This window comes from Podarcis raffonei, chromosome 12 (genome assembly GCF_027172205.1).
Source record: "Podarcis raffonei isolate rPodRaf1 chromosome 12, rPodRaf1.pri, whole genome shotgun sequence".
In the NCBI taxonomy this organism is placed as follows: Eukaryota; Metazoa; Chordata; class Lepidosauria; order Squamata; family Lacertidae; genus Podarcis; species Podarcis raffonei.
The window spans coordinates 13,771,353-13,799,249 of NC_070613.1; the positions used below are offsets into that span (position 1 = coordinate 13,771,353).

The following is a 27,897-nucleotide window of genomic DNA, read 5'->3' on the forward strand; positions in this document are numbered from 1 at the left end:
ACTTTTCCCAGACCAATATGGCTTATCCAGGAAGGCCTGTATCCTGAGGACAAAAAAAGTATTTATTTTATCACATTAGTGGTCTCTCCCTCCCCTCCCCATTACAAACCTTATATCAAGACTTCCTAACAAAATCAACTTATGCTGTACTAAAGCTGCTTAACTATAGAAATAAATTATGATTACACTCAGTCAACCATAATGTAGTTTTTGCAGGGTAAAAATAGAGGGCACATCAATATAATTACATATAAGAAACATGCAGTCTGCTGAAAAAAATAAAAGGACCAGAGCTATTTTTCTACTAGGTGTCCCCAAAAGAAGCAGAGACTGTAAATAAATCACTACCACTGAATTATGAAGCAGCAATATCAATTTGACTTACCCAGTCACGTAAAGGGCTTAACTGGAGGGAGGGGGAGGCAATGGGGAGATCTCAAGAGTGTCATGGCCCATCCCTGTGAAGTCTATCCAATACTGGCCATGAAACAGAGGACTCTCATCGGAATCTTATCATTCTACCTGACACAAATTCCCAGGTGGAGCTTCCCACAGACCTACCTCCCAGCCTCCAAACAGGACAGGTGGTTCAACGAACCAGTCCAAATGCAAGGTGCACTAGCCGACAAAATTGCCTTAAAACTCTCCACTCAGAAGTTCCCAACTTGAAGAGACAAGGAGCAGCTCAGAGGAGATTGCCATATTTTAAAACTGTCATGGACTGGCTGGATGTGGAGGAGTGCGGGGAGATGGGGAGGCACCAGCCAAGGAATCCCCAGGGGAAGAAGGCTCAGAGCCAGTGGATTGGTGGTGGGACAATGATGAGTCATCAGAGGGGGAAGGAGCAGACAGGGAGGAGGAGGAGATGACAGAAGCAGAAGAGGTAACAGGGTTTAGTGATCAGGAAGAAGCTGCAGCAGAGCACAGTTCAGACTCTGAGCAGAATCTCTCCTGCTGTGACCAGCTCCCCTCCCTTCTGGTCTCCTGGAACACACAGAGAAATGAAACGGGAAGAGTGGAAGGTTGTTGTGCACAAACGAAGCCTCAGACTGCGTGGGAAAGACCCTGGAAAGGAGGAGTCCTAGTGGGCCCTGGGAAGTCCTTGCAACTGCTTCATCATGGTAAGACCTCCTGGAAACCACTAGGCTGAGCTGTGGTTTGTTTCCCTGAATAAAGTGTTAACTTCACTGACCTCGGGTGCATTATTGCTTTGTTGGTGACCTACGCTTGACTCCCAGCCCTGACAAAACTTCCTATAATTTCAGATTAAGCCCTACAGTTTTCAGCCACCAACATGCTCGCCCCGATTATATTTGGAGCCATATTGCTGCTGCCAACAGAATTCGCACATATAGATATTCCAGGTGCTGCTCACTGTGGTACTTGCTAAACAACCATTCAGCATTAACCCAGCTACTCACTACCAGATAGCCAACTGCTTGGTGGGGCTGACCTATCTTGTATATGCAGGCTCCTGCCTGCCTGGAAAGGACAGTTATTTTTTGTTGCTGAAATATAATTTAATATCTAATGATATATCCATGCTAATTTACATTTATAATAATAATTTATATTTTTATGACCTAATCTTCATCAATATCAGGAAATAAATATGCCAGTGGCTTGTCTTTTAACACAAGCACCCTGATCTCATTTGTTTATGCTACAATACAAAATGTAAATAAATGTTTTCTGAACTATATTGGATCTTCTGTCTGTTCAAATGAGAGTTTTAGCTGCGTTTTGTTCTGATGTACCGGTATGTCAGATGTGGACAGAGTAAAGGAAATGAGTTTATCAATGACCCCAAAGAACATAAATGGAAGATGACATCTGAGGCAAGATGAGAAAAAGCAGAGATTTCTACAAAGAAAATCAAACAACAGACTTCTGAATGTGTTATTAACAGATGTTTTCAAAGGAGAAAATATTAAAAGATATTGGAGATGAAAAATACATAAAGTAAACAAAAGTAAGTGGAGGAATCTGAAAAGAGATAGCCAACAGTGCCAAAATATAGGTAATAGACTGAGAACATTTTTACCCAGTCCAGAATGAAAAGTAACCCATTGTATCTTGTTACGTAAATAAGTCTGCATGACCTTGGGGTGGTCACTAACTCCCCTCCCCTCCTCTTTTGTGAAATGAGAAGGCCGCACACAAATTATTTTAAAAAGCGTATCCACTTCCACTTTTGAACTTTAAAAAAAAATCTTTAAAATTGTTGTTTTTCATTGGTTTATTCTTTTTTTAAACCACTTGGAGGTTTCTTTGAGGGGGGGGTTTACAATCAAGCAGTATATAAATATTAAAAAAGGTAAAGGGACCCCTGACCATTAGGTCCAGTCATGGCCGACTCTGGGGTTGCAGCGCTCATCTCGCTTTATTGGCCAAGGGAGCCGGCGTACAGCTTCTGGGTCATGTGGCCAGCATGACTAAGCCGCTTCTGGTGAACCAGAGCAGCGCATGGAAACACCGTTTACCTTCTACTTGCACTTTGAAACCTAGCTTTCGAACTGCTAGGTTGGCAGGAGCAGGGACCGAGCAATGGGAGCTCACCCCGTCACGGGGACCTTCTGATCAACAAGTCCTAAGCTCTGTGGTTTAACCCACAGCACCACCCGCATCCCTTATATAAATATTAGGAAACAAACAAACGAATAAATAAATAAATAGCTGAACTTAAGAGAGCTGAGTTGATTTCTGGGATTCATAGTGCCCCTTATATCATTCAAGGGACTTAGGCCCATCTTCCTTTTCTCATGCAGAATACGTACACTGCCTCACAACCCCTTCATCAAACCCACAAGTTGTGGGGTTTTTTTTGTCAACTAAGCCAAAGAAGGCACACACTGGCTTCTGCCACCATCCACATGATCTTCAGCCATTTGAAAGGCTGCACCTCCTACCTCCGGAGAAAAATATAACGGCAAGGAGGAGACCAACCTAGTCCCATCCGTCAGCCACTTAAGGTGTAGCTGCCCTAATTCTTGCTTTCCTTTTCCCTACCCATTCTTTTTTCACTCTTTTGCATCATCTCCATATCCTCCAATATTTCTCCAATGCAAATAGGGACATCCTATTCCATAATATGTGACACAGGTGGCGCTGTGGTCTAAACCACTGAGCCTCTTGGGCTTGCTGATCAGAAGGTCGGCGGTTCGAATCTCCGCAACAGGGTGAACTCCCGTTGCTCGGTCCCCGCTCCTGCCAACCTAGCAGTTCGAAAGCATGTCAAAGTGCAAGTAGATAAATAGGTACCGCTCTGGTGGGAAGGTAAACGGTGTTTCCATGCGCTGCTCTGGTTCGCCAGAAGCGGCTACGTCATGCTGGCGACATGACCCGGAAAAACTGTCTGCAGACAAATGTTGGCTCCCTCGGCCTATAAAGTGAGATGAGCGCCGCAACCCCAGAGTCGTCCGTGACTGGACTTCTCCAATGAAAATAGGGACATCCTACCATAGCTTCCAACATTACTCCGATTAAAATAGGGACATCCTAAGGAAAAGCAGGACATTCTGGGATCAAATCAGAAACTGGGACAGCTTCTGTAAATCTGGGACTGTCCCTGGAGAATAGGGACACTTGGAGGGTCTGAGCCTGCAGGGAAGGACTGCCTTATCTTGTAATGTATGCACAGCACCCAGAAACAATGTAGGCACTTATAAATGTTAATAATAATAATAATAATAATAATAATAATAATACTCTATTCCTGGTAGACAAACCCAGAATGAGTTGTTTATCTTTTTATTACTTTGGGGGATTTGTGCCACGTTTTTTAAAATATATATATATATATTTAAAATGCTTTTAAAAATTACTATAATGAGCCCTATTCATTTGAGACATGGTGGGATAACATTTGAATGAATGAAACATTTACATTAACAGCCATAATTACACACTTCTATATAAAAGCACCCCATGGTGCAATCAAGCTTGCAAATATAATCACAGAAGCTAATGACCCACAAGCCTAAACTTATCTACTTTAGTCATCTGTGGCCTAAACGCTGTGGGGCAGGTAGAAAGAACTGTATTTTGCAAAACATCTGTCACTGGTCAGAAGCAACCTTTTCTTTACTTGACTTGGGTGAGCTGCTATTTGCAAGTCTGGGGTAAATTCTGTTGAAAAACCAAGTGGGTCGTGCCATGAGAAACCCCATGGTGGACAAATGCTTTTTGCCCAGAAGTGGAAGGAAGAGAAAGTCCCAACCAATGAAGATTGGATAACTAAGATGATGGACTATGCCGAAATGGCGAAGATGACCGTGAAGAGCAGACACCAAGATGATAATTTTTTTAGTAAAGAGCGAGAAAAATGTACAGAGTACAGTGTCTTAAAGATCACTGTAGATATTTAAAAAGGTCAGCAGGATTGTTATAACACTTGTAATGTAATAAGACTAAAGTTAAAAAAGGATACAAAATGAATTTGAAAAATGTATAATTGGATGCAACAGAAACAATAGATAAATATTGGAAACCAGGGGAGGTTGGGGGGAAGTCCGGGGATTAAAGTAATCTCAGATGTGCAAAAACTGAAAATGATTTAAATGTATAAGAAGACTGTTAAAAAATGAAAATGAAATATTTTTTAAAAAGAAATGCCACTGTGCATCTGTACTGGCATAGTGAATATTGGCTGAAAATAATGCCAATATATTTCACATCTGGCAACCAATGCACCCCTTTGGTTTCAGATAGTATATGGGTAGATGAGTCTAAAATGCCCAGGACACAAATTCTCATGGCCCTGTAGCAGCTATGGTGGCTCATTTACCAGAAGTAATGTATTTAGCATTAACCCTAGAAGTGTATACTTGATTCTGATCAGACATAAGAAACACCTGCTGGATCAGGCCAATGGCCTATCTAGTCCAGCATCCTGTTCTCACAGTGGCCAACAAGGATTTGTCTATTCTATCCATTAAGGTCTGGAGGTAAGCAGATTGCAGGTCAGTAGGCAAGTTGGGAAACAGGAGAGCAGTCAAGTAGACAGGCCATCAAAGCAGCCAGCAGATAAGTGGGAGTGGATGGCTGGAGAGCAGCTCAGTCCGCACCTGAGTGACAGGTTGCTCAGACTGAAGAGCTTCTAATCCTAGAATTAGAAGGAGTATTAGGGTAATCTTGCCTTTATGGAGCTGGTAGCTGAAATACCACCATCTGGCCATTGGCAGTGGTGGTGTTTAAGTAGAGCAGAGAGCATACCTGAAGGAGCATCTCCACCCCCCATCCAGTGCCTGGATACTGAGGTCCACCTCCAAGGGTCTTCTGGTGGTTCCTTCACTGCAAGAAGCAAAGTTACAGGGAACCAGACAGAGGCCCTTCTTGGCACTGGCGCCCTCCCCAAGGAACGCCCTCCCATCAGAATGTCAAGCAGAACTACACAACTTTTAGAAGACATCTGAAGGCAGTCCTGTATATATGTGCTGGAAGCCGCCCAGAGTAGCTGGGGAAACCCAGCTAGATGGCTGGGGAATTCTTCTTCTTCTTCTTTTTCTTCTTCTTCTTCTTCTTACTACTACTACCAGGTGCTCCCTCCAATGAGAAAGCTACCACAATGGCACAGAGATTATGTCCTGAGGACCAGAGATCCCAGTTTGAGATCGTTAGATATTTACATAGCCTATTTTAAACTCCTATAGCGTACAATTGAACAGGTCAATTATGAGCTCAGTATAAAGCACCATGTAAGTTTAATATTGCTGTCTGGTGGGCTTTCCCCTCCCTCCCTGCAATTGGGTTCAATCCAGCGAAAACCTAGACTGCTGAATAAAAAAAACCTGTTGATAAAACCTTTCCATTTCAGTTTCATTTGTTTTCAACTCATTTTCTTTTCTTTCATTCTATCATGTCTTATCTCCCCAGTTCCCTTCCCTAGGTTTCACAGTCTATAGGAAAGCACAGTCGTAATCTCAAGCAAAATGAAAATAAGGGGGAAAGAAATTCAACAGGAGAAAATGAATGGCCAGCAGCCCCACTCCAGAGTCCACTGAAAGACATTTGGCAGATCTTTCTGGTTCATTAAATAAAGCAAAGATAGAGAAATGGTCTGCATTCTGTGAAGTGTGTTGTTTCTCACACTGGGCAGTCACTAGGATGCTAGGAATACCTCCTGAAGATAAGCTTCTTGTTAGAGGAGACTGACATCTTAAGGAAAACTAAGCCGAAAATACGAAGCATTGCTACTGCCCGACAACCACTGAAGATAGAAGCCAAGAGCAATCACAGGCACAATATGAAAAATATGGCATAAGTATACTGGAAGATTCATTAGAAAATGTTTGACTGCTGGCAACAAGCTAAGAAAACACTTGATTTGTGAACAGATATTAAAGAGAAAGAAACTATTTGGAGGGTGGGAATACTTTTCTTAAATGGTCAGCATTGTACCTAAACATGTTGCTCTGTAATGTTTTGCCTGCAGAAGCCAAACTGTTAAAATCCAATGCATTTTGCAGCATATTGTTCCCTGTAAGTTTTAAGTATTTCCTCTCTGCAGATTCCTGCTAAGAAAGGTGAAATAGGGCAGTGCATGATAATGAAATCAGCATGGACCTAGTTTGCTCTAGCAGCAGTCCTATTCCAGATACGTGCAGGGCCACCTGGACTTGCATTTACATTAAAAATTGTTTTTTGAAACCTATTATCAGGCAGCTGCCTCACCATGAACCCTGTCACTTTGGGCATGTACACACTGGGCTCTCTTCTGTCTAAATAGCAACACTTCAATAGTGATATAGGGATTTGGGAGCAAAAGAAAAACACGAAGGAGAAGACGGTGAGAAACAATATGTAAAGCACGGTATGTATAATGCTTCAGGTTTCTACAAAGGGAGGATCCTGGCCAATGGTCAACAATGATGGGAGCTGTCATCCAAAACATCTAGAGAGAACCAGGTTGGCAAAGGTTGCTCTACACACCAACATTACCTACCTTCCATTAATAGAAAACTCCACCTAACACTGCATATACCTCCCCAGAAGGGCTGACAATGATTACATCGTATTTTTTGCTCTGTAAGACGCACCCGACCATAAGACGCACCTAGTTTTTAGAGGAGGAAAACAAGAAAAGCCCGCAAGAGCCGCAGACACACTCACTTGGCGCGGCTCTTTAAAGATAGAGCGGCTCTTGCTGGCTTTTCTGGGAGGTGGGAGAAGGGACTGATGGGTTGCCCTCCATCCCTTCTCCCACCTCCCGGAAAAGCCAGAGCAAGCTGCGCAGCTATCTCTGAGGCTGTTGTGCTGCCTTCCCAGTGAAGAAGGATGAGGGACGGAAGCGGCTCCATAAGGGCTCACTTCTGTCCCTCCTCCTGCTTCACTGGGAAGGCAGCACAACAAGAGGCGCTGCACAGCTCTCCCTCTTGCTGTGCTGGCTTCAGTGATAGCTGCATAGCCTGCATTCACTCCGTAAGACACACACACTTCCCCCCTTACTTTTTAGGAGGAAAAAAGTACGTCTTATGGAGCGAAAAATACGGTACCTAGTGTGATGTTGCAGACTCTGCCAAATTAAATTCACAAGAGCAAAGGCACTGCTACCTACAAACACGTGGTCCCAATTCTAAGGCCCCCACCCAACCCTTAGCATAGTGGGGTCCCTGCTTTCACCTCCTAGCGCTCCCGTTGGCCTTTGTCACACAACAAACCTTTTGTTTTGCCCACCCAGCAGCAAATGATGAGTGCCTGCAGCACTCCTACCACCAGCTGCTTCAAATCACAGCTTGCAGCCACAGCTGCTGAGCTGCGCATGAGCACTGGTCTGTTGCAGCTGAGGAGCAGGAGGAGGAAGCAGCCACTTGGGCAGCTGCTAGCACTACACATAGTCCTCTCTGCTCTGCTTATTGCTGCTGTGTCTTCATCGTGCCTGTCTGCAACTCTTCACATGCAGAGAACATCACAAAGCCACAGGGAGGCGAGCCAGCTCCCCATAGGAGTTAAGAGAAATAAGAACATAAAAGAGCCTGCTGGATCAGGCCAATGGCCCATCTAGACCAACATCTTGTTCTCGCAGTGGTCAACCAGATGCCTGTAGGAATCTCCCCCACTGTGGTTTCCAGCAACTGGTATTCAGAAACATTACTGGTTCTGGCCATGGGGGGTAAGAGAATAGTCATCATAGCTAACAGCCATTGCCAGCCTTACCCTCCCTGAATTTGTCCAGTCGTCTTTTAAAACCATCCAAGTTGGGAGCCATCATAGCCTCCTAATGAGACCGGGTACCATTGTTTAACTGTGTGCTGCCCGAAGAGTTGGTTGCACTTCTGCAGCTCCTGCTCAATCTCTCCAGCATCAGCAACAAACCCTGTTTATCAAGGTTGGAAAACTGTGCCTGTTTTGCTGTAAGTGTAACAGGAGTGTAATGTATCAGTCAAATCCTGGAGAGGGCAGCAGGGGTGCCTGCTTTCCTGGATTTGTGGGTGTGCATTGCTCTCTCTAGAGGGACGTGGGTGGCACTGTGGGTTAAACCACAGAGCCTAGGACTTGCCGATCAGAAGGTCGGTGGTTCGAATCCCCGCGATGGGGTGAGCTCCCGTTGCTCGGTCCCTGCTCCTGCCAAGCTAGCAGTTCGAAAGCACGTCAAAGTACAAGTAGATAAATAGGTACCGCTCCAGGGGGAAGGTGAACGGTGTTTCCGTGCGCTGCTCCGGTTCACCAGAAGCTGCTTAGTCATGCTGGCCACATGACCCGGAAGCTGTACGCCGGCTCCCTCGGCCAATAAAGCAAGATGAGCGCCGCAACCCCAGAGTCGGTCACGACTGGACCTAATGGTCAGGGGTCCCTTTACATTTACCTATTGCTCTCTAGTCTACTGAATGCCCCATTACATTTTTATCTTGGGTCTCCTAGTCTGGAACTTTAAGCACTACACTATGTGCAGTAGTGTGGGTAGGAGGCAGCCCCCCTTTTTGCTTGCAATATACTGAATAGGTGGTGGTGGTGGCATATTCTGCAGGTATTTCCTTAATGACAAAAGTGGGGACATTCCCCAAATGAAGCTGCAAAAACGAAACCAAGCCAGATCTTGTGATGAGGATACTCAAAATTCATACTGCATACTTCACAAATATAAAGTAATAATATTACACTTAAAGAGGGGGAATGTAAGCCTGGGTCCTAAAATTATGTAGATGCACTGCTGCTCAAAAGCTTGCAGGTATCTTAATAACTTCAGACTAGTCTTCCTTTGACTACAACAATGTATTTCAATTTTTATTTTTATTTTCAGGTAATTTCACATTGACTTCTCTGCACAGCCCTCACAGAACTTGTGTGCATTGCAGCGGATTATGGGGAGTGATTTATTGCTTATAAAAGGTGCACTGTTCAGGCCTGAGCAGTCTGAACTGAATCACATGCTTCCCCTCCCCTGCAGCTGTGCATTGCATGGGACAATCAATGGTAGAGAGGGGACATGCCAAGACTGACCACCTCATTGACAAATCCCTTGATAAACTTCTAAGGAATCCCGGTAGATGAAATTACTGGTCTAGAACAGGCATAGGCAAACTCGGCCCTCCAGATGTTTTGGGACTACAACTCCCATCATCCCTGACCACTGGTCCTGTTAACTAGGGATGATGGGAGCTGTAGTCCCAAAACATCTGGAGGGCCTAGTTTGCCTATGCCTGGTCTAGAACAATAGGTGAGCACTCATACGAAGATTAAATGGATCCCTTACCATCTACTGGAGTTAGAGGGGCCTTCGTATCGCTCTGGACAGAACCAGGCACCAGTCCAGATCCAGGCCTCCTTATGAATGGTGGCCTCATCTCAATATCTCCTGGTTTCTCTTTCAACATTGTCCCATCAAGATGGTCAGCCTGAGGAAGCTTGAGCCGACTGGTATAGGGAGGAGACACTTTAGTCCTGCTAACAGGAGCACTTCCGTCAAGATTTTTTGCCGCAACTTTCTGAGAGATATATGCATTTAATGCCGCCAACAGAGCCTTTCTGTCAAATCCGTCATCTGGCTTTAGTGGGAATTTATCTCTCTGTGGTTGGCTGAAGGTTCTCACTGGGATGTTCTCGGTATATTTTGAATGGGCTGCTGGTGAATGGGTTAAAGCAGGAGCTTTTCCTTTGGAGTTCTGCACCATGTAGTTGATGATGGTGTCAGGTGGGATGTTATCAACCTAGAAGGAAAAGGAAAGTTGTATTAGAATCGGTCTTATGCTAACCCCTTCTAATTAGCCAACATGGGAACTTTAACTTCATGTTTAAGAAAGGGAGGGAGGTAGCCCACATTCCCTATGCAAGTCAGGGCTGGATTCTGAATCATATATCAATTATGATGCACATTTACCTAGGTCTGTTTATTTTGTGCTGGCGCAAAGGGACACTTTGTTTATCTGTTTCTCCCTTATATAAGTTGCTATGATAGCATGGAAACCCTAGCATTGGAGGACCAATAATTTATCAACCCTTGCTTTGGTTTCTGAGGTATAAAGGGCATCTTCTGTAGACCTCAAAATGGATATTTCTATTCACAAGAGCAGGACACTTGCCTTTAAAATATAATGAAACATGATTCTTAGATCTTTTATACAGAGAGAGGCTGTGCGCCAACGCATGTTTACATGGTATGCCTTAAACTCCCACTGCTAGATTGGGAAGCCGATGATTATTTGTTCCATTTATTTAACCAAAAACTACTTGGTTGTAATAAAACCCTTAAGCAGTTTACAAGCAATATTAAAATTATCATTTAAAACAGTTCAAAACAATTAAATATTTAAAAATAATTTTTATTAACAATAACAAAGATAATATCTCATCAATGCCCACATGTCCTGATAAGCTTGCCTAAACAAAAATGATTTAAACAGGTGCCAAGAAGAGAGACTCCTTGATGTAAATAGATAGGGAGTTCCAAAAATACAGGTGCTGCTGCTCTAAAAGATTCATTTCTCACAACTGCGGGGTATTATCCAGCACCTGTAGCAGTACCAGTTCTGCAGATCAGAGCACTCAAGTGGGCAAACACGGGATAGGGAGATCCAACAAGTACACACAACATTTAGTTGGCCAGTCGAAGCTGTTTCTGGGGTGTGGACACTGTCACATGCTTCCAGGGACTGGACAGAGAAGGAATGGTGGCGACCGCCTCCTCCCCAGCCTGAACCTTGCAGAGAAGAGGAAGACAGTATAGATTTACAACAGTGGTTTGTGGGAGGTCACAGCTCAGAGGCAGATGAGGGGCAAAGTTGGGAGATAATACACGTCATCACTAGAAAGCATTCCTGACCCCCCTTCCCCCAGAACCTGATGAGCATTGGAAGTAGGAAAGCAAAGAGCTCGAAGACAAATGGCCCTAAGCAGCCACCATAAGGTGGGTGGGGCTGTTGACAACTGAGGAGAGAGGGGGTGTGCCTGGAGATTACTCAGAGCAACGCCATTACTCCAAGAGGCTTCAATAAAAGACATTGGTAAGAACTTGTCTATTCCTGGCAGTCTACATGCTGGCAGCTTCTAGGAGACTTCACCCCCAGAGGTGCACTCCATTGTCTCTTGAGACAGATGGATGCCAAGGACAAGACAACTTTAGTTACAATCTACATCCACCTTGCAATTTGAGAAATGCTGAATTTTGATGAATTCCCCCCACCCCCCAAACACCCCAGCTTCAATTTAATAAGCCTTATGGAGACACCTGCGCCCCCTTCCCTGCCCACTGGTATGGAGAGACAGCAGGTGACTTGGAAACACACCCGATATTGATGTGTTTGATCAGACCTACAATGACGTGCAAATGCAATTTGAAACACAGTGGGCGGAAATGACCTTGCTGCATTTTAAGACGATAATGTGTACACAGCCACACTTGCAGAGGAATCGAGCGCCCGTGGGATGCAACGAAAGTGAACAGAAGGAAGACTGGTCCTCATCTCAGTTATGCAGTGCAATGCTTCATGATGAAATCGAAAAGCACCCATACCGACTCGGAATCCTAATATCAGGGACATTTGTCCCCCTGCACCAGTGCTAGGAACCTTATGCCAAAGAATATTTCTATGCCTTATTATACTGAGCAAGTTGCTGGGGAATTGGCATTCATGCAAAGCATCCTTTGAGCTATTATTATGATAATGATAAACCATAAATGGCTTAAGATAATAACCTATTCTTCTCAAGCCCTTTAAGATTCATAACTCCTTTATCTGTATCCACAATTGTTGTTCAACAATTGGATGTTACTGTACGTCCGTAAAATAAGGGAGAAATAAACTGAATTGCAAGGTGCTACTTATGCTGTACATTGAATTTGAGCAAAGTGGTGTGGAAATCGCAAAGACAAAGAGGCATTCATATGTTGCTGTTTTTTTTACAAATGCAAAATAGTTCTTGAAGTCTAAAGAACAGAGGTCGCCCAAGGAGCAACACGGAGAGTTGCACATACACAACTGAAGCTTCCCCCCCGCCAAGCCCATGAAACTCCATGCTCCCCCACCTAGGCTCCTGAAAGTCAGGGACCCTCTATAATGCCTGGTTGTGGGAAAAGGAAAATCACTGTCCTCTCTACCTGTAAGCAGTCTTTGGACGTCAACACTGTACTCTGAAAACACCACCAAATTCTAACAGCCAACAAAAGTAATGAAGACCCTTTCCTTTATACAAACCTTACGAGACAGTTTGCAAAAAGTTTGACCTGGATAATCAAAGGTGGCTTTTTTTAAAAAAAACACACAGCTACTCAAAAAGTGCCTGAACACTCAAATATTGAAGAGGATTTGCGATTTCCCTGAGTCTTCTGTAAACAAACAAGCCCATCAAGAAGAAGAACACAGACACTTCAAGCAGCCTTATACAAATTGGGTACAAGTGTCAATCGCAGGCTAAGCTGGTATCAGGAGAGGACCAGCAGTCTCTCAGCAGCTTGACAGGTCACAACACTGGCAGACTGGGATGCTCTTTGAAAATTCCTAATTAAAAATATGGCATCAACAGCAAGTAAGCCTATTTTGAAAGCACCCTCATTTCTGACAACAAATGTAAAGTCAAAGAGAGAGAAAAAGACCAGAGCCACATACAGCCTGAAGTTCCAGTATTAACGTTAAAACCATCTTTGACCGTGATTCACTATGGATGTAGACCTGCATTGCCCTGTTCTTTGGCATCTTTGTGGTGAATTGTCTCTGTACTTTCCATTGGAAAACAAGAAAGGAAAGTTAATTCTATGTTATACTGGAAGTGTCGGGATGGATTGCACTGGATTGTATCCCTTGACGAAAGTTCGCCAGGTTTGATTTTAGTAAAGAACTTTAGACCAGGAGATAAAATCCAACACAGTCCTTCTTGGTACTTCTCACCCTTGTTTCATAGCAAGTTTCTACAATCTTCAGGCGGGGGAGAAATTCCTAGAGATAAATGGAACGCAATAGGTCAGGATATGTATGCACAACAGAAAGGTACAAACTGAAAATTTCACCCAGTTAAGACTTAGCACAGGTAAATAATGTAGTAGCAGAATTATGTGATCTTAGAAAAGAGCAATCCCAAGTCACACAACTACTATATTAAATAGCACCAGGGTAATTTATTCTATTTTCTGTGAAGAGGAGGATGAGGGAGACCCACTGCATAGAACTTAGCTCTTCCTGATGTATGTTTTTAATCAAAGAATTAAGATCGTTTGTGTTACCGCCATTTTTTCTGGTCTTTTTATTCTCGCCGAGTACCTCTGGACACTACTAACCTGCCTCATTTAAAAGTAAAATGAGTTTCACAGGGTAATCCCACAGCAGAATATCTTATTTATTTATTTTTGTAAATCTAATTGCTATTAATGACAGGGATTTGTAAATTCACTTTGCTGGCAAAATTAGCTGTATGGCACAGGAAATAGCTAGCAAGGGATAAGAGGGCAAAGAAAGAGAGAGCTGGAGGGGGCAGGCTGGGAAAAGCAACAACATGAACATGCATCAAATGAGGTTTGATATTTGAGCCAGAGAGTAATTACATCTGACAACAGTTGGAAAAATGCGGAATAGGCTTTATCACATTGGAACTACTCCATATGTGACTTGTGGCTGCAAGCTATACTTGCCTGTTAAATAGTCATGACTTTGCTCAAATACAATTGATTTCAATGGGAACTAAGTGTGCCTAAATGGGTAGCTACCCTGGGGCTGCTTAGTGAGGTGGAGCCACCATCTAATCCAAATATCTTCTGGCTCTTGCCACTAAGGAGGTAAGATGGGAGCGCAATTCCTCCTCCTCCTCCTCCTCCTCCTCCTCCTCCTCCTCCTTCCTCCTGTACCAGCTCCAGGCTGGCACAGCAGAAGGGCCTGAACAAGCCCCCTCAACAACAAATGACCCAGCTTAGGATCCAGGAGATCCTTGGCTCTCCTTGCTCTGCCCCTGAAAAATCCCATTTTGGAACCCTGTGCTTGCTACAGTGGGAATGCCACAGTCAATAGCTCCATAGCAGCTTCTGCAACAGTGGAACCACCTGCTGGTGAAAGGACACCTCCGCCATATGCCATCGCCCGCTCCTTGAGCAATTAGGGAGTTAAGATTGCTCCAGACCAGGCATGGGCAAACTCGGCCCTCCAGATGTTTTGGGACTACAACTCCCATCATCCCTAGCTAACAGGACCAGCTGTCAGGGATGATGGGAATCGTAGTCCCAAAACATCTGGAGGGCCGAGTTTGCTCATGCCTGCTCCAGACCATTGGTTCTTCTTAAAATAATGGCAAGCTTTGCTAGTGCATGACACATCAGCCGTTCTGAAACTAAGTCGATCTGGATGGGGTCAATGCCAAACGGTAGGCTGTCCAAGAATCCCATGCATGTCGCCTTGAGTTCCATGATGGAATAAAAAGTGATGTGTGAATATAAAATAAAAGATGCATTGCTCAGGCGAAGGAACTACTGTTTTATCAGATTTTGTCACAGTCTTAAGGTTTTTTAAAACTATTTGTTAACTTTGAGTCATCCCTGTCTTTGCAGAGGATGAGCTTTAAAAAATTTTATTCTAAAGAACAGTTCACTTGACCCGTCGTGGATGGTGCAGGTGACCTAGATAATACAGGATGAACAATAAAAAAGAAAATAAATTACTTTGAAACATGTACATTAACTTAAAGTCAGGTTGACTATGACACACTGCTCAGTACGATTTACTTAAGTAACTGACCCTTCAGAAAGAAATGTCACAGAAGTGCACATTATTTCATCCTTTGAAGACTCTTAAAATATTAGACTAGCCACATCTAAGTGAGGAAAAATAGTTTTTCAGCAGCCGTCAAACAAAATTATGGTGCACTAGATAAAAACTGTTATTAACAATAGCTGAACCATTTGAAGACTCCACAGACCACTCAAGATAACACAATCCCACCAAAAGTAACAATGGTTACAAGGATAAGAATTCCTTGACATCAGAGGCTTCTCAGCGAAGGGGCATGCAGGCTCCAAGTCCAGCGTTCTCTGAGAATCCTTGGACAACATGACATGAAAATCTGCTAGACATACCTTTACTTCAGGTTAAGAACTGGGCATGAGAAAATATCAATTGCATTCCTGCATGTATCTTTATTTTACTGAACAGCTGCCACAACGGCAAGAACTATACCTCGTACAGTTCATGACATGTTCTCCATATCCATAGATCCACAGGAAAAAATCCTGATTGCGTGAACTGGCCTAAACTAAATTTTAATTAAGATGATCTTCTATTCTCTCTAATTATTTCATGCAAGCTTCGGGGAACGCTGTAACATTAAACAACCAGCAGTCATATTGAGTGATGGCAAGAGGGAGATCATTAATATATCATGAAACCACCAGTGGCTTGGCAGAGAAGATGGATCATCGTAGTTAAGGATCTTACGTAACCTTTTCCTGTCTGAGATACGCTGAAGCTTTGAAATAGTTTCAAAATCTACTTCAGAGGAAACCTGCATGAGGAAGGTTGTTAATTAAAACCCTCTAGTTAAAAGTGCCACGCTGCATATAGATGATCAAGCAAAAAAATTGGTCCAAAGACTCTCTTCAGATCAAAACTGGTAATAGTTTTGCCTCTGAAGCCTGACTGTGCAGTTGCCACTTGAATGGACAAACTGGAGGCTGAATAAACAGCCACTCTGCTATAAAGTGCGTCTTCTGCAAACTGCCTGTTCTATCATGTGTGTTATGGGAAGGAAACCTGGACAAACAAAAGCAGCTGGCTTTCTATGGAGTTTAGTATCTCAAGCTTCATTCTCGATTGGAAAGCCAAAATGCCCCCAAAAGCTTCCCCTGCTACTTTTATAACATCCTAGAATCTCTGCGAGGGTGCCGCTATGGGTTAAACCACAGTGCCTAGGACTTGCCGATCAGAAGGTCGGCGGTTCGAATCCCCATGACGGGGTGAGCTCCCATTGCTCGGTCCCTGCTCCTGCCAACCTAGCAGTTCGAAAGCATGTCAAAGGGCAAGTAGATAAATAGGTACCGCTCTGGTGGGAAGGTAAACAGCGTTTCCGTGTGCTGCTCTGGTTCGCCAGAAGCGGCTTAGTCATGCTGGCCACATGACCCGGAAGCTGTACGCCGGCTCCCTCGGCCAATAAAGTGAGATGAGTGCCGCAACCCCAGAGTCGGTCACGACTGGACCTAATGGTCAGGGGTCCCTTTACCTTTACCTAGAATCTCTGCACCACTCAAGCTTCTCTGAATATCAAGGGCCATAAATTACGCGCTGAATTCTTACTTATTGCTGGCTCCTTCTTGGCCATACTTCTTTTTTTTTTTACTGCAAAATATATTTGCTAAGTGAAATGTGCACAGTACCAAACTCTAGAGAGACATTTTATATAGGACTTACATAATCACTAGAGCAATGTTTCTCAATCGGGGGCGAGGAGGGGTATATGCAGTTCTTGGGTCTGTGTGTGTCAGTTTCCAAAAAATATGCACTATATATATATAAAAGTTAGAATATTAAAATATAAAAGTATGAAGTGTTATGCTGGGAACATGAGAAACGTATATGATCTTCATATCATCACAGGTGCACAGAAGTTCAGCATTATACAGTAATATGAGGGGCATCGCGTACCATATGCGCAGCAGTTCATCAAACACAGTGCAGATAATCAATTGCTTATTTATTTGTGCTGTTCATTTCCAGTAATTCTGAGAACTTCAAACATCACATGTTACTGCTATTACATATCCAATAGTGCTCAGTTTAAGGCAGGGGAATTTTAGTGTGCAGTTGGATGCAAAATGTTCATTTGGGGGAACGACACTGTGCATTTGGTGGGGGGAAACTGGAAGAAAACTGGACACACTAGGGGTTTGTCTTTATTAACCACTTAAATGACAATGTCAGGCACTATGTAAGCAAATTAGATGAACTCAGCTGCCATTACGAAACTGCCCAAACAACATTAAAACACCTTGTTCTTTTTTGCCAGAACCTCCTTCATCTTTGGGCAAGTAACACTTGGTTACATCCTCCTAAACACCTTTAAAATACTCCTGGTTTTGCTCCTTAGGTCTCTCTCACTATTCAGCCACAACCATTGCCTAGACAAAAGAACTGGTTTGGCAAGCTTGCTCTCATACTTTCTACCACAACAGATATACGAACCCAAAAACTGGAAGGGGCTCAGGGCATCATGGAAACTGACCTTCCCCAAAACCCACAACATGAATGCTCATTGCTCACTGTAGCATCAACCACTGAAATGTAGGTGTGAAATAACCACCACAGGTTAAACGCTATAGATGATGAAAAGAAAAAAGTATACGCTAGTCAATTTTTATTTTTATTTTACTTATCTGCAAGGTTATGAAAAAATGGCACCCTACTGCCATCAAAATTCCTTTCAGTAGAAAGTTGAAAAAGAACTTTTTGTCCAGCCATACCTATTAAGCAAATGATTATAATCCATGTCAGAGGGTGGGTTATGTTCAGTTCTTTTTCTGGGGAGGAAAGGGGGAGCTGCATAATTGCAAATTTCAGCCATTTATCACCTCTCAAGACCCTACTACTAATTTAGGCAGGTGGTATCCTGTAAAAATGTAAAGTAAGCCATTACAGTTGAACACCATCTAGAGAACTGCTGCTTGTTAATTAGGTGGCACTTTTAATCAGTGCCCTAAGCTAATACTTACCATACTTAGGCTTGCCATAGCACTTTGTCTTCAAAACACTTAACAAAATGTTATCACCGCTCCTCTACATACTGGGTAGCTGCTAAACAGTCATACACCAGAGATGTCGAAGTTAGGTCAGGTAAGTAGGTCAGGGTCTTCTGATAGATGCCTAGGTGATTTGCAGTAGATCAACAAAGGTTTCTGGCTCCTAATTGTTTAGCAACAACAAGGTGACTTCTCCCTCCTAACTGAGCCTGCTGAAATGAAGAAAGCTAAAAGGGATGGACTTTTATGTGAAATGATTGTGAGCTCAGTTCAGTTCTGGTCTAGAAAACAAATTTCCAGACTTAGAATGTGCTCAGAGGCACCCTGTGTCAGGAACGTGGCCCCCCAGAGTGCAGGGTAAGAGTCAAGACTCAAAAACTGAGCTAAGTGAATGAGGGACTGACTCTGCAGATGATAGCTGGCTGACAGAGTCAAGAAAGGGCAGCTCGACCCCCTTCCCGGGGAAGACTCTGTTAGCTCTCAAGAAGAGGAAGAGTTGGAAGGCAGTCAGAGCATTGCTAGGCAATCAGCAGATAAGCAGAGGTCTGAGACTGTGTCAAGTGGAAGTGGTGAGGGCGGAGGCCAGCCTCTCAGTCCCCGTTCTAAGAGACTGAATAAGATCAGAGGGCAATGGAAGGGCAAGAGGGGAAAGGCGGGAGTTTAGCGTCCTTAGTGGGAGGGGTGAAGATTCAGACTGACCAACTATCGTCAATGCGAGCAGGTGAGAAGCCGTGCTCTGAATGCGTTTTTCTATAAATAAATGTACATAAAACTGTCAGAGAGTCCTTACTTCTTATCAGGGCTTGCTTGCCTGCCAGAGATCATTACAGCCTGTTCTTTAATTATAACCAGCAGTGGTCAGTCTGTTGGAGCAGAGCAATCACAGAAGGAGAATCAGTGCCACTGTTTTGCATTAACATTCTAGCCATTGGCCATAAAACTAATGACTGCTGTGAGACTGCATAACCCCCAGGCCAGCCTCCCAGGAAGAATATCACAAAAATGGCAAAATCTAGCAGCAAAGAAAAAGAAAAAGAAATGTTTGAAGGAAGAACAGGAGGAAACAACAACAACAACAACAACCTTACCTTAAGAGAGGCTTTGTTGCCCCTTATCTTTGAATATAAATTTGGAATTGCAGACTGGGAGAGAATGTCCAAATAGGCAAGGTATTGCTGAGGAGACTTGGCAAAGTTCACATCCTTTTCCAGACCTAAATTCCTGTTGCTATCAGCTTTCTGCTTTGTGGACCTGCAAGTTGAAATAAAGTTAAACAACATTACTCACATTATAAAATGTGCGGTGGACTCAGAAATTAACCAACACCTTTGAATATTAAGTATATAGTCCCCAGCAGCATATAACTAATACTTCTGAGAGGTGAAATACACTAGAATATTTTGAAATATCAATGTTTCAGTAAAAAGACACAAACTCAATAAGATATATTCAGAAATGGTTAATAAGAATGGGTTGCTGACAGAAAGCTCTTTGATCCAACAGAGATTTCCATGAACTGAAAGAAGAGTGTGATTTTCACAGATTCCTTTTTACTCCTCCAATCTGTTGCACCTCCCTCCATGCTGTTACAAGGGGTCCCCAGCCCCCTTGAACAGATCTGGGAGGGGCACAGGGGCAGCCGAAGGAAAGTAGAATCAGCAACAACTCCCTCTCTGCTTGTTTGCTAGCAGAAGCTTCCACTGGATCAAAGGGCTGTGCAAGAACAAAACAAGCCCATTGTTTTTATTTTTACTTAGTATTGGTATGGATGCCTGAGATCGAGGGATGGTTAACACTGTCCTTCAAAAATTAAAAACGAAGTCCCTCAACTATCTGGAGCCTTCCAAAATTCCTGGTGGGAATTTGGCCTGGCTGCCAAATTCTGCACCAGTTGAAGTTTCCAAACCATCTTCAGAGGCAACCCCACATATAATGCATTGCAGTAATCTAACCTAGAGGTTACCAGATCATAGATGACAGATAAAGTGGAAAATGTGTACATTTATCCTGATCAAGTGTCACTTCCATTCAATCTTCTGTTGATCCCAATATGATTACATCTCTTTTGCCCCATGATTGACAGGTTTCCCTTAATCAACAACTAACTGAACAAGAGGGTCTTGACTTTCCAGAAAGAATTAAGAACAGGTTGAGCTAGAAGTGTTTCCATCACTTTTAATAGTAAGGCTTTGGGCCAAGTATAGGTTCTCTTTGGTCATAATAACCATTAACTTACCTTGTACAATGAAGGGAATAGGGGTGGGGAATAAAAGGTCTTGCCTGTTTATAGATGCTGCCAAATAAAATCATATTTTGAAGGAATGTGCCATTCATGTGACTGTGATGTCATAAGTTTAATAAATAACCCTGAATTGGAGGTGAAATCAAAAGGAACAACATCACAGGCACCTGACTATTACATGTCAGTTTCTCTGAGATAGCAATGAACATACTGTATTTTTCCGTGTATAAGACTATATTTTTTCCTAAATAAAATAAGAGGTCGTCTTATACATGGATAGTACATAGTGCATTTTCTTAATTTTGGGTTAAAAAAAATAGGGGTCGTCTTATACATGGGGGTGTCTTATTGACGCAAAAATACGGTAATTTTCTTGAACCAGTTGCTTACATATAGCATGAAGCTTCTTTCCAGACCTGAGCAATCACTAATGGAGCAGCTACTAGATCTACAATTAACTGTTTACATATAAGATCTGCCCTACCTTTATCAATAGCAGACAAAATACATAGTGAAGGATCCAGGATCACATTTTCACCTGTAAGTGTACAGATGTCTGTATTCACTTGTTTCCAAAATTCATGAACTTTGGTGCAACTCCACCACATGTGCCAATAAGATCTCTGCTTCCCACTGCCCCGCCAGTACAAGGGAGACCCTGAACTTGTAATGTGAGCCAAACATACCAGTTTTTTTTAATAAATAAATAAATAAATAAATAAGATTTTCATCTCCCATAATCGAGAACATAAAACATTACGATACATAAAATGCCTGGGTATTTACCTCTGTGCATCAGGCTCTTCTGATGAGAATGCCTCAGGGTGCCAATCATGAATCTTATGGAGATATGAGACTTCACGGGCAATAACATGCTGTGTATAATCATCTTGCCAGGTAAAACCTGGAAAACAGTTGTGCAAAATACAGTTTTAGAAACTCAGTACTTTGACAGAGCAAAAACAAAACAAAACAGGACATCTCAATCTTGTGTTACGAAAGCAATTATAATGAACAGAAATTTCAACTTCTGCAAGGTTTTTAACAAACTTTCTACTTGTTACAGCTGCAGATTTCCTTCCCCTGAAAAAATCACTGTGGTAATCAGACCTTTCTCGTGAAATACTGAAGCCTTTTAAAATGCTTTCTTCTAAGAAGGCGGTGGGTGTTGCGATGAGATTTAAAAGGGAGATTAGTCTTAGAATTTTAGTGTTTCTTAGTCACTATGGACCTATAAACCAGCTTTACTGTATAAACAGTATTTACTGCTTTGTTACAAAGAAGAGGTGTTTGACAATAAGTGAGTCAAAAATACAAGTCATGCCAAGTTTCAAAACTAAATTGTAGCATATAATGGAAAGTGGCTTTTCAAGGAGGACTACTATCTCACCAATCTCACAATATATTTTCCATAAACCTTTTCTGTGACCTGCTCAGGAAAAGGTAGGCACACCCAGGTATGAATAACACTGATCTAGTGCTAACTATTCTAATGGACAGTGGAATATTATATATGAAGACTGATTCATATTTTATTTACACTCAACTGTTGCAACAGAGACCTTTAAACAAGGGCAAGGTGTCACTGTAAAAGCAAATTCCATGCAATTATGTATTAATTACATGCACTACTGATCACACAATAATTATATAACTCCAAGAATAATTGTTAGATTTGTAAATGTTATGATTAACACTTTTAATTTATGTAGGCTTACCACCTGGAGTTATATGTAATTACTCAGTATCTGAGCCCGGTTCTGGCTGGGGAGGGAGGGGTATACATAAATTATTATTATTATTATTATTATTATTATTATTATTATTATTATTATTATACAACGTATCGCTTCCTGGTAATTATTGACATTCAGCTTCCCCAACCTAAGTCCACTTACTGAAATACTATCCACTAATACAGATATTGTTGAGTTGAGAACACATCTATGATAACAATGATTACTGTATTAAAACTGCCACCAATCACGATTAATTGAACTTCAGGTGCATCTCAAATCACTTGGAAATGCATCCTATTCATTGGAACATATTTCCATTTGATCAAAAGACAATTCTACATGTGCTAGACCAGGGGTCATCAATCTTTTTCAGCCGTGAGCCGGTCCACCGCCCTCAGACCACGTGGTGGGCTGGACTATATTGGGGGGTGGGGAATGAACGAATTCCTGTGCCCCACAAATAACCCAGAGATGCATTTTAAATAAAAGCACACATTCTACTCATGTAAAAACACCAGGCAGGCCCCACAAAAAACACAGAGATGCATTGTAAATAAAAGGGCACATTCTACTCATGTCAAAACACGCTGATTCCCGGACCATCCGATGGCCGGAGTGAGAAGGCAATTGGGCCGCATCCGGCCCACGGGCCTTAGGTTGCCTAGCCCTGTGCTAGACCATCACTAGACAGTTTCATAGCATAAGGAGCATGTGCAGAATTCAGGCAATACACAAACATTAAAATCAATGGAGGTCTATTTTAGGGGCATGAGTTTGTTCTAAAACCATAATGAATGCATCCAAATTCATTCAACATCAAAATTATTATTATTATTATTATTCCCTGCCCATCTGGCTGGGTTTCCCCAGCCACTCTGGGCAGCTTACAGCACATAATTGTAAAACATTAGACATTAAAAATTTCCCGATACAGGGATGCCTTCAGATGTCTTCTAAAAGTCAGATAGTTGTTTATTTCCTTGACATCTGATGTTAGGGCATTCCATGTTCATATTCAAAATGAATATGAAAAATAAATTTTCATTTCCAAATTAGTTTTACATTGGAATCATTGCCTCGGATTTTGGGTCTGTGAGTCTAGGAGTCTTTGTCCAATGGAAAATCTGATATTCTGGAGAAAGGAGGTGTTAGAATTCCTGAGATTTCAATGCCACGAGATGGAAAACACCAAATGTACAAGAAGGAGAAGGGTACCAAAAGACAGGCTGGGTCTCCATTAAAATAAAAAGGAAGAAGAAAAAGAAAGATAAAATGAAAATGAGTACAATTAAAATGAAGGAAAATTAATGTGATTATGTTTTAAAACATAAACTGAAATGAATGTGGTTTTTAAAGAAAGCAAATTGAAAAATTAGACATCCTTAATTTATTTTCTAGAAAATGTGTTTCAGATTAAAATGTTAATCCATAACTCCTTTTAAAATGCTATGTTTGGGGATAAGTCACTGTGAGCATATTGGAATGGCTTTTGGAGCTACAGTATCTTTAACACTGTATCTCCAGGATTAATATTTAATATTTGAAAATGCTATAATATTTTTTCTTCAGGTTTTTTTTTATCCTGCTCTTCCTTTGAAGAGGTGAGTTTTGTGCATATTTGTTAATATTTTAACAGTTCTAAGAGGCAGGTTAGGCAGGGAGACAGTGCCTCATCCATAGCTTTCTGTTTAAAACAAAGATCTGGTGCAGACCTTCCTAACAATCCGTCACTATGCCAGACTGGCTGGCCTCTTGCATTAAGCTGCTGACCCAATCCAATGTCAGCATCGCCCCTGAGCCAGTGCCACCAACTGGACTCATCCACTCAGCCCCAACTGGGCTAGGCAAGCTGGGTAGCACTTCCAGAGACCACCTTCTGCACAGGAACAGGTCAAAGTGCTGTGGACTCACAGCTTAGAGTTGTGAGCACCGGATTCACTTCCACAAGAAGACAGTCGTCGCACAGCAGAGTACAGCAGAGTATAGCAGAGTATAAACGACTCGGAGAGCGGCTCTGTAGAATAACTACTTTTATTCTATCTTCAACTATCATACAACTATATACAGAGCTAAATGAGGTCTAAGCATAAAGAATGCTAAACTACACTGAGTGTCTGCAGCTGCTCTTAGCAGCAACCTTATCTCTACACACGATCTCTAACACTCAGTCTCTCTCTCTCTCTGACACACTGACTGACTGACTGACTCTTTGATGTGGTGCTGGAGCAGAATAAGTAGAGAGCAGAACACGCCTCCTTCTCTCTGGAGAATCACCAGACTCATCAGGAGCAGTGGCGTAGCGTGGGGGGTGCCAGGGGTGCCGGCCGCACCGGGCGCAACATCTGGGGGGGGCGCGAGTCCAGAGGGAAGGGACAAGTTCCTTCCTCCGCCGGGCTCCCCGCCGCCACCGCTGGACAACAAGGGCTGATCGAATGAGTCCTTTTTTTTCCGTAGCGAAAGCCGCTGCCGGACCACAAGAAACAAATGTGTAGTGAATAGGGCGAAGGAGGAGGAGGAAAAAACTGGAAGGGACGCGCGCGAGAGGAAAGTGGGTGGTGCTGCCTGAACAACTTCCCTTGACATCACTGCCCAAATAAGGAGCTTTAAAATAACCCTATTCTGCCGAGGCTCGCCGGAGGGAAATTTCTCTCTCCCCCCCCCCACCCCCTCCGCCGGCGTCTCAGGGTTCCTCACTTAGCTGGAGAGCAGGCATGGGCAAGAAGGCGGCTGCAAGGAGAGGGGATCCGACGGCAGTGGCAGAAGCAGCGGCAAAGTCTCGGTAAGCAGATGCTGGGGAAGGGGGTGGCGCTGATGGGCTGTGCTTCTCCCTTATCAACTTTGGTCAGCTGGGAAAGAGGGAGGAGTGGCGGCTCCGGAGGGATCGGGGAGGCAGCCCCGCGTCCCCCGACGGGGGCCGGTTGCCGTAACACTCGGGCGCGTCTCCTCTCCGATGAGGTCACTCACTCCCCTTGAATGCGCCACCGGGACTCGACTTTTCTTTTTAAAGCTGGCTGCAGAAACGGCTGCCCCGTGTGCCCTGTTCGTCCCGAGAGGGCTTGTTTCTCTTGAGCTTCTGCCAGGCGAAGGCCAAGCGCCAGCCCTCGAAAGCAGGCGAAGCGAGCCACGGCCTCTCGGACAGGAATTGCAGCCGGGGGAAGGAGGGTGGTCATCTTGAATGTGATGCAAAGTCTCTGTTGGGGGCTGTGGTACGGAGCATCGGGGTGTGTGTGTGTGTGTGTGTTGTCATCCGTGTCCTCGATCGGGATTTATTTGGGCCAGATTTGTGGGACGGAGGGAAGGGGGAGGCTGTCCCTGCTCCTTTTCTTTTGTCTACCCAGCCTTGACGCGAGGCCAGGATTAAATAGGTTTGGTTTGTGTGGACCCAGTAAGGTCTGCTCTCTGCTTGATCAACACCCCTATTTTATTTTTTAAAGTGTGTCTGGGTATGAAGGGGAGTGTCTTAGAGACACAACCTATGTGTGCTTACTCAGCAGCAAGTCCCACTAAGTTCAATGGTTAACTTCCTAGTGATTTTTACAGAAGCGATGAGGAACTTGAAGGTATCCAGAAGTTACTGCACTCTGGCTCCCATAGGCAATGGTTGCAGGTGATGGGAAGTGTAGTTCAGCAGTGCCTGGAGGCCTGCTTGCTTTGGGATAATTAGAAGGGAAATCAGTGCAGGGGTCATTTATGTTTTCGAATTATTTCTGTGTTGCTTTCCTATAGAATAATATTCAAAAGGGTTTGCCCATTTCGGCAGGAAGCAACCTATCAAAATGTCACAGCAAACTGATCAAATATGATGACCTTCCCCCTCATTGGTGGAGATGGAATGGCAAGTGTGTAGCCTATCTAAGGCTTGGCGAATGTGGAGTTTAGTACCACAGGCAAGAAGCACGTAGATTAGGAGGCACGGTTGTTGCAACTTCCTCTCTCTTAAGGCTAGTTGTGGTGCTGTTGTGGATGACGTATGAAAAGGAACTGGACAATTTTTGTGAACGTTGATGGAGTCAGGCAGTAGCCACAGGAGGCCTCCAGCTTCAGAGGCAGAGAGAATTCAAATAAATGTCAAAAAGTTGTTATGGTGCTTGAGAACAGCAAAAGATCCTGTTGTGATGGTGCTCTTGTCACCGTTTTAAAAAGATGGCACAGTGAGAGACCTGCTCCATTTCCCAAGCTGAGAGGGGACAGACAAATCTTCTCTTTGTTTCAAGTTGTGTATTTATTTATTTCGAAAATTGTGGTGGTCCTAAGCATGTTTTCTTAGAAATAAAAAATTCTATTAAAATCAAAGGGATGTGCGAGCTGATAAATATGTTTAAGGCCGGGTGGCAGCGGCTGGGTGTATGAGACGTTCTGCTGAAGATTAAGGCCAATAGAACGGAGCACCTTTATTATTATCGTTATTTAAAAGCTAAATAATTTTTAAAAATGCATTAAGCCTCACTAAATGAGCTGTAATGAGTTAAGCTGCTTAATCCTGCTCAGTGGAAATTAATATGCGCTGCTTTACCGAGACATGTGACCTGAAACTGACAAGCATGTTCCAGACTGAGGATAAAATGCGTGGAAATTCATGGCCAGAGTTGGTTGGGATGCAAAGCATTCTCCCCTTCCACATCTGCTTTCCCATCCTTGAGCCTTTGGATCAGAGGCCATGCTAGGTACAGGCAGTGGCGTAGCGTGGGGAGTGCAGGGGGGGCCAGCCGCACCGGGCGCAACATCTGGGGTTAGGGCATATCCACGGGTTAGGGGGCGCAAATTACTTGCCTTGCCCCGGGTGCTGACAACCCACGCTACGCCACTGATCAGGAGATTCTTGGATATGGGAGGGGTGAAATCTCCTCATCCAAAACATCTACAGGAGTCAAAAATCTACATAAAAGTATTTCAAGAACAGGCTTGGGAAAGCAGCTTTTTAAAAGTGCACATCTGTATTGCAGCTGTCGGTTCAGGAAAAAAATAGAAGATATTTTTGCTTCTGCAAGTCTTTCCAGCTGAATGTAAAGCTGTTCATGTCAAAACTTTTGGACTGGTTTAAAAACTATTTTTAGCTGCTTTTATGATAACGTTTGCAATTCGCCTCGTAACATGTGCAAAAGGTGATTCATAAATTAACAAGTGATAATAATTTTAATTGCCACACATCAGGTTATTACTTTCAAAAGGATTACTTTTACACTGATTTATAAACTTGCTTCTAAACGCACTGGTTCTTTATAGCCTACTATTCAACACGTTCCATGGAAAAAGTTTCACTGAAAATATAACTAGTATTGCCTAAAACAATCAGCTGCATCCTTTCACTGTTTCATTTTGGAAAGGGGGGAAAATCTCACCCACATGGTCTGCAATAAAACAGCTCACACAACAGCACTAATACCAAGCTGACAATTGCAATCAAAATTAAGACTGAGCAACAGCAAATGACGCTACTAGGCAATTTCCTGTCCCTTTTGTCTGTGCTGCCACACCTACTGGCTTGCTCCTGGCCCACAACTCAATTATAACAATTTAACACCGATGGCTGAGCAGGATCACAGTCGTTCCGTTGTACACATATTATTTCCATGTCACTAATGTGGAACTGTATGGTGGGACACACAACTACCAATTATCTATCCCTGCTGGAGCTCTGCCTACACTGTACATATTTCCAACTGGGAATTCCCACAGATGGGCAATGCAGAACCACATTCTTCCATTGAGGGATCTAGTTAAGACAATGGAGCCGACAAGTTATCGCTTGAAGCCAACAAAAATATAAACTGAAATGC

At 43.2% G+C, this 27,897-nt stretch overlaps 1 protein-coding gene across 3 annotated transcripts in view; it reads right to left on the reverse strand.

The window, feature by feature from the left end:
* PTPRN2 (protein tyrosine phosphatase receptor type N2) overlaps positions 1–27,897 on the reverse strand; it is a 608,972-nt gene that overhangs the window by 424,055 nt on the left and 157,020 nt on the right. For all 3 annotated transcript variants that reach the window (XM_053409492.1, XM_053409491.1, XM_053409490.1), the window contains exons 4-6: positions 21,168–21,285; positions 19,228–19,390; positions 9,692–10,145 (exon numbers count right to left, since the gene is read on the reverse strand). In XM_053409492.1, coding sequence (XP_053265467.1) covers positions 9,692–10,145; positions 19,228–19,390; positions 21,168–21,285 — 735 coding nt within the window. The remainder of the gene's footprint in view (positions 1–9,691; positions 10,146–19,227; positions 19,391–21,167; positions 21,286–27,897) is intronic.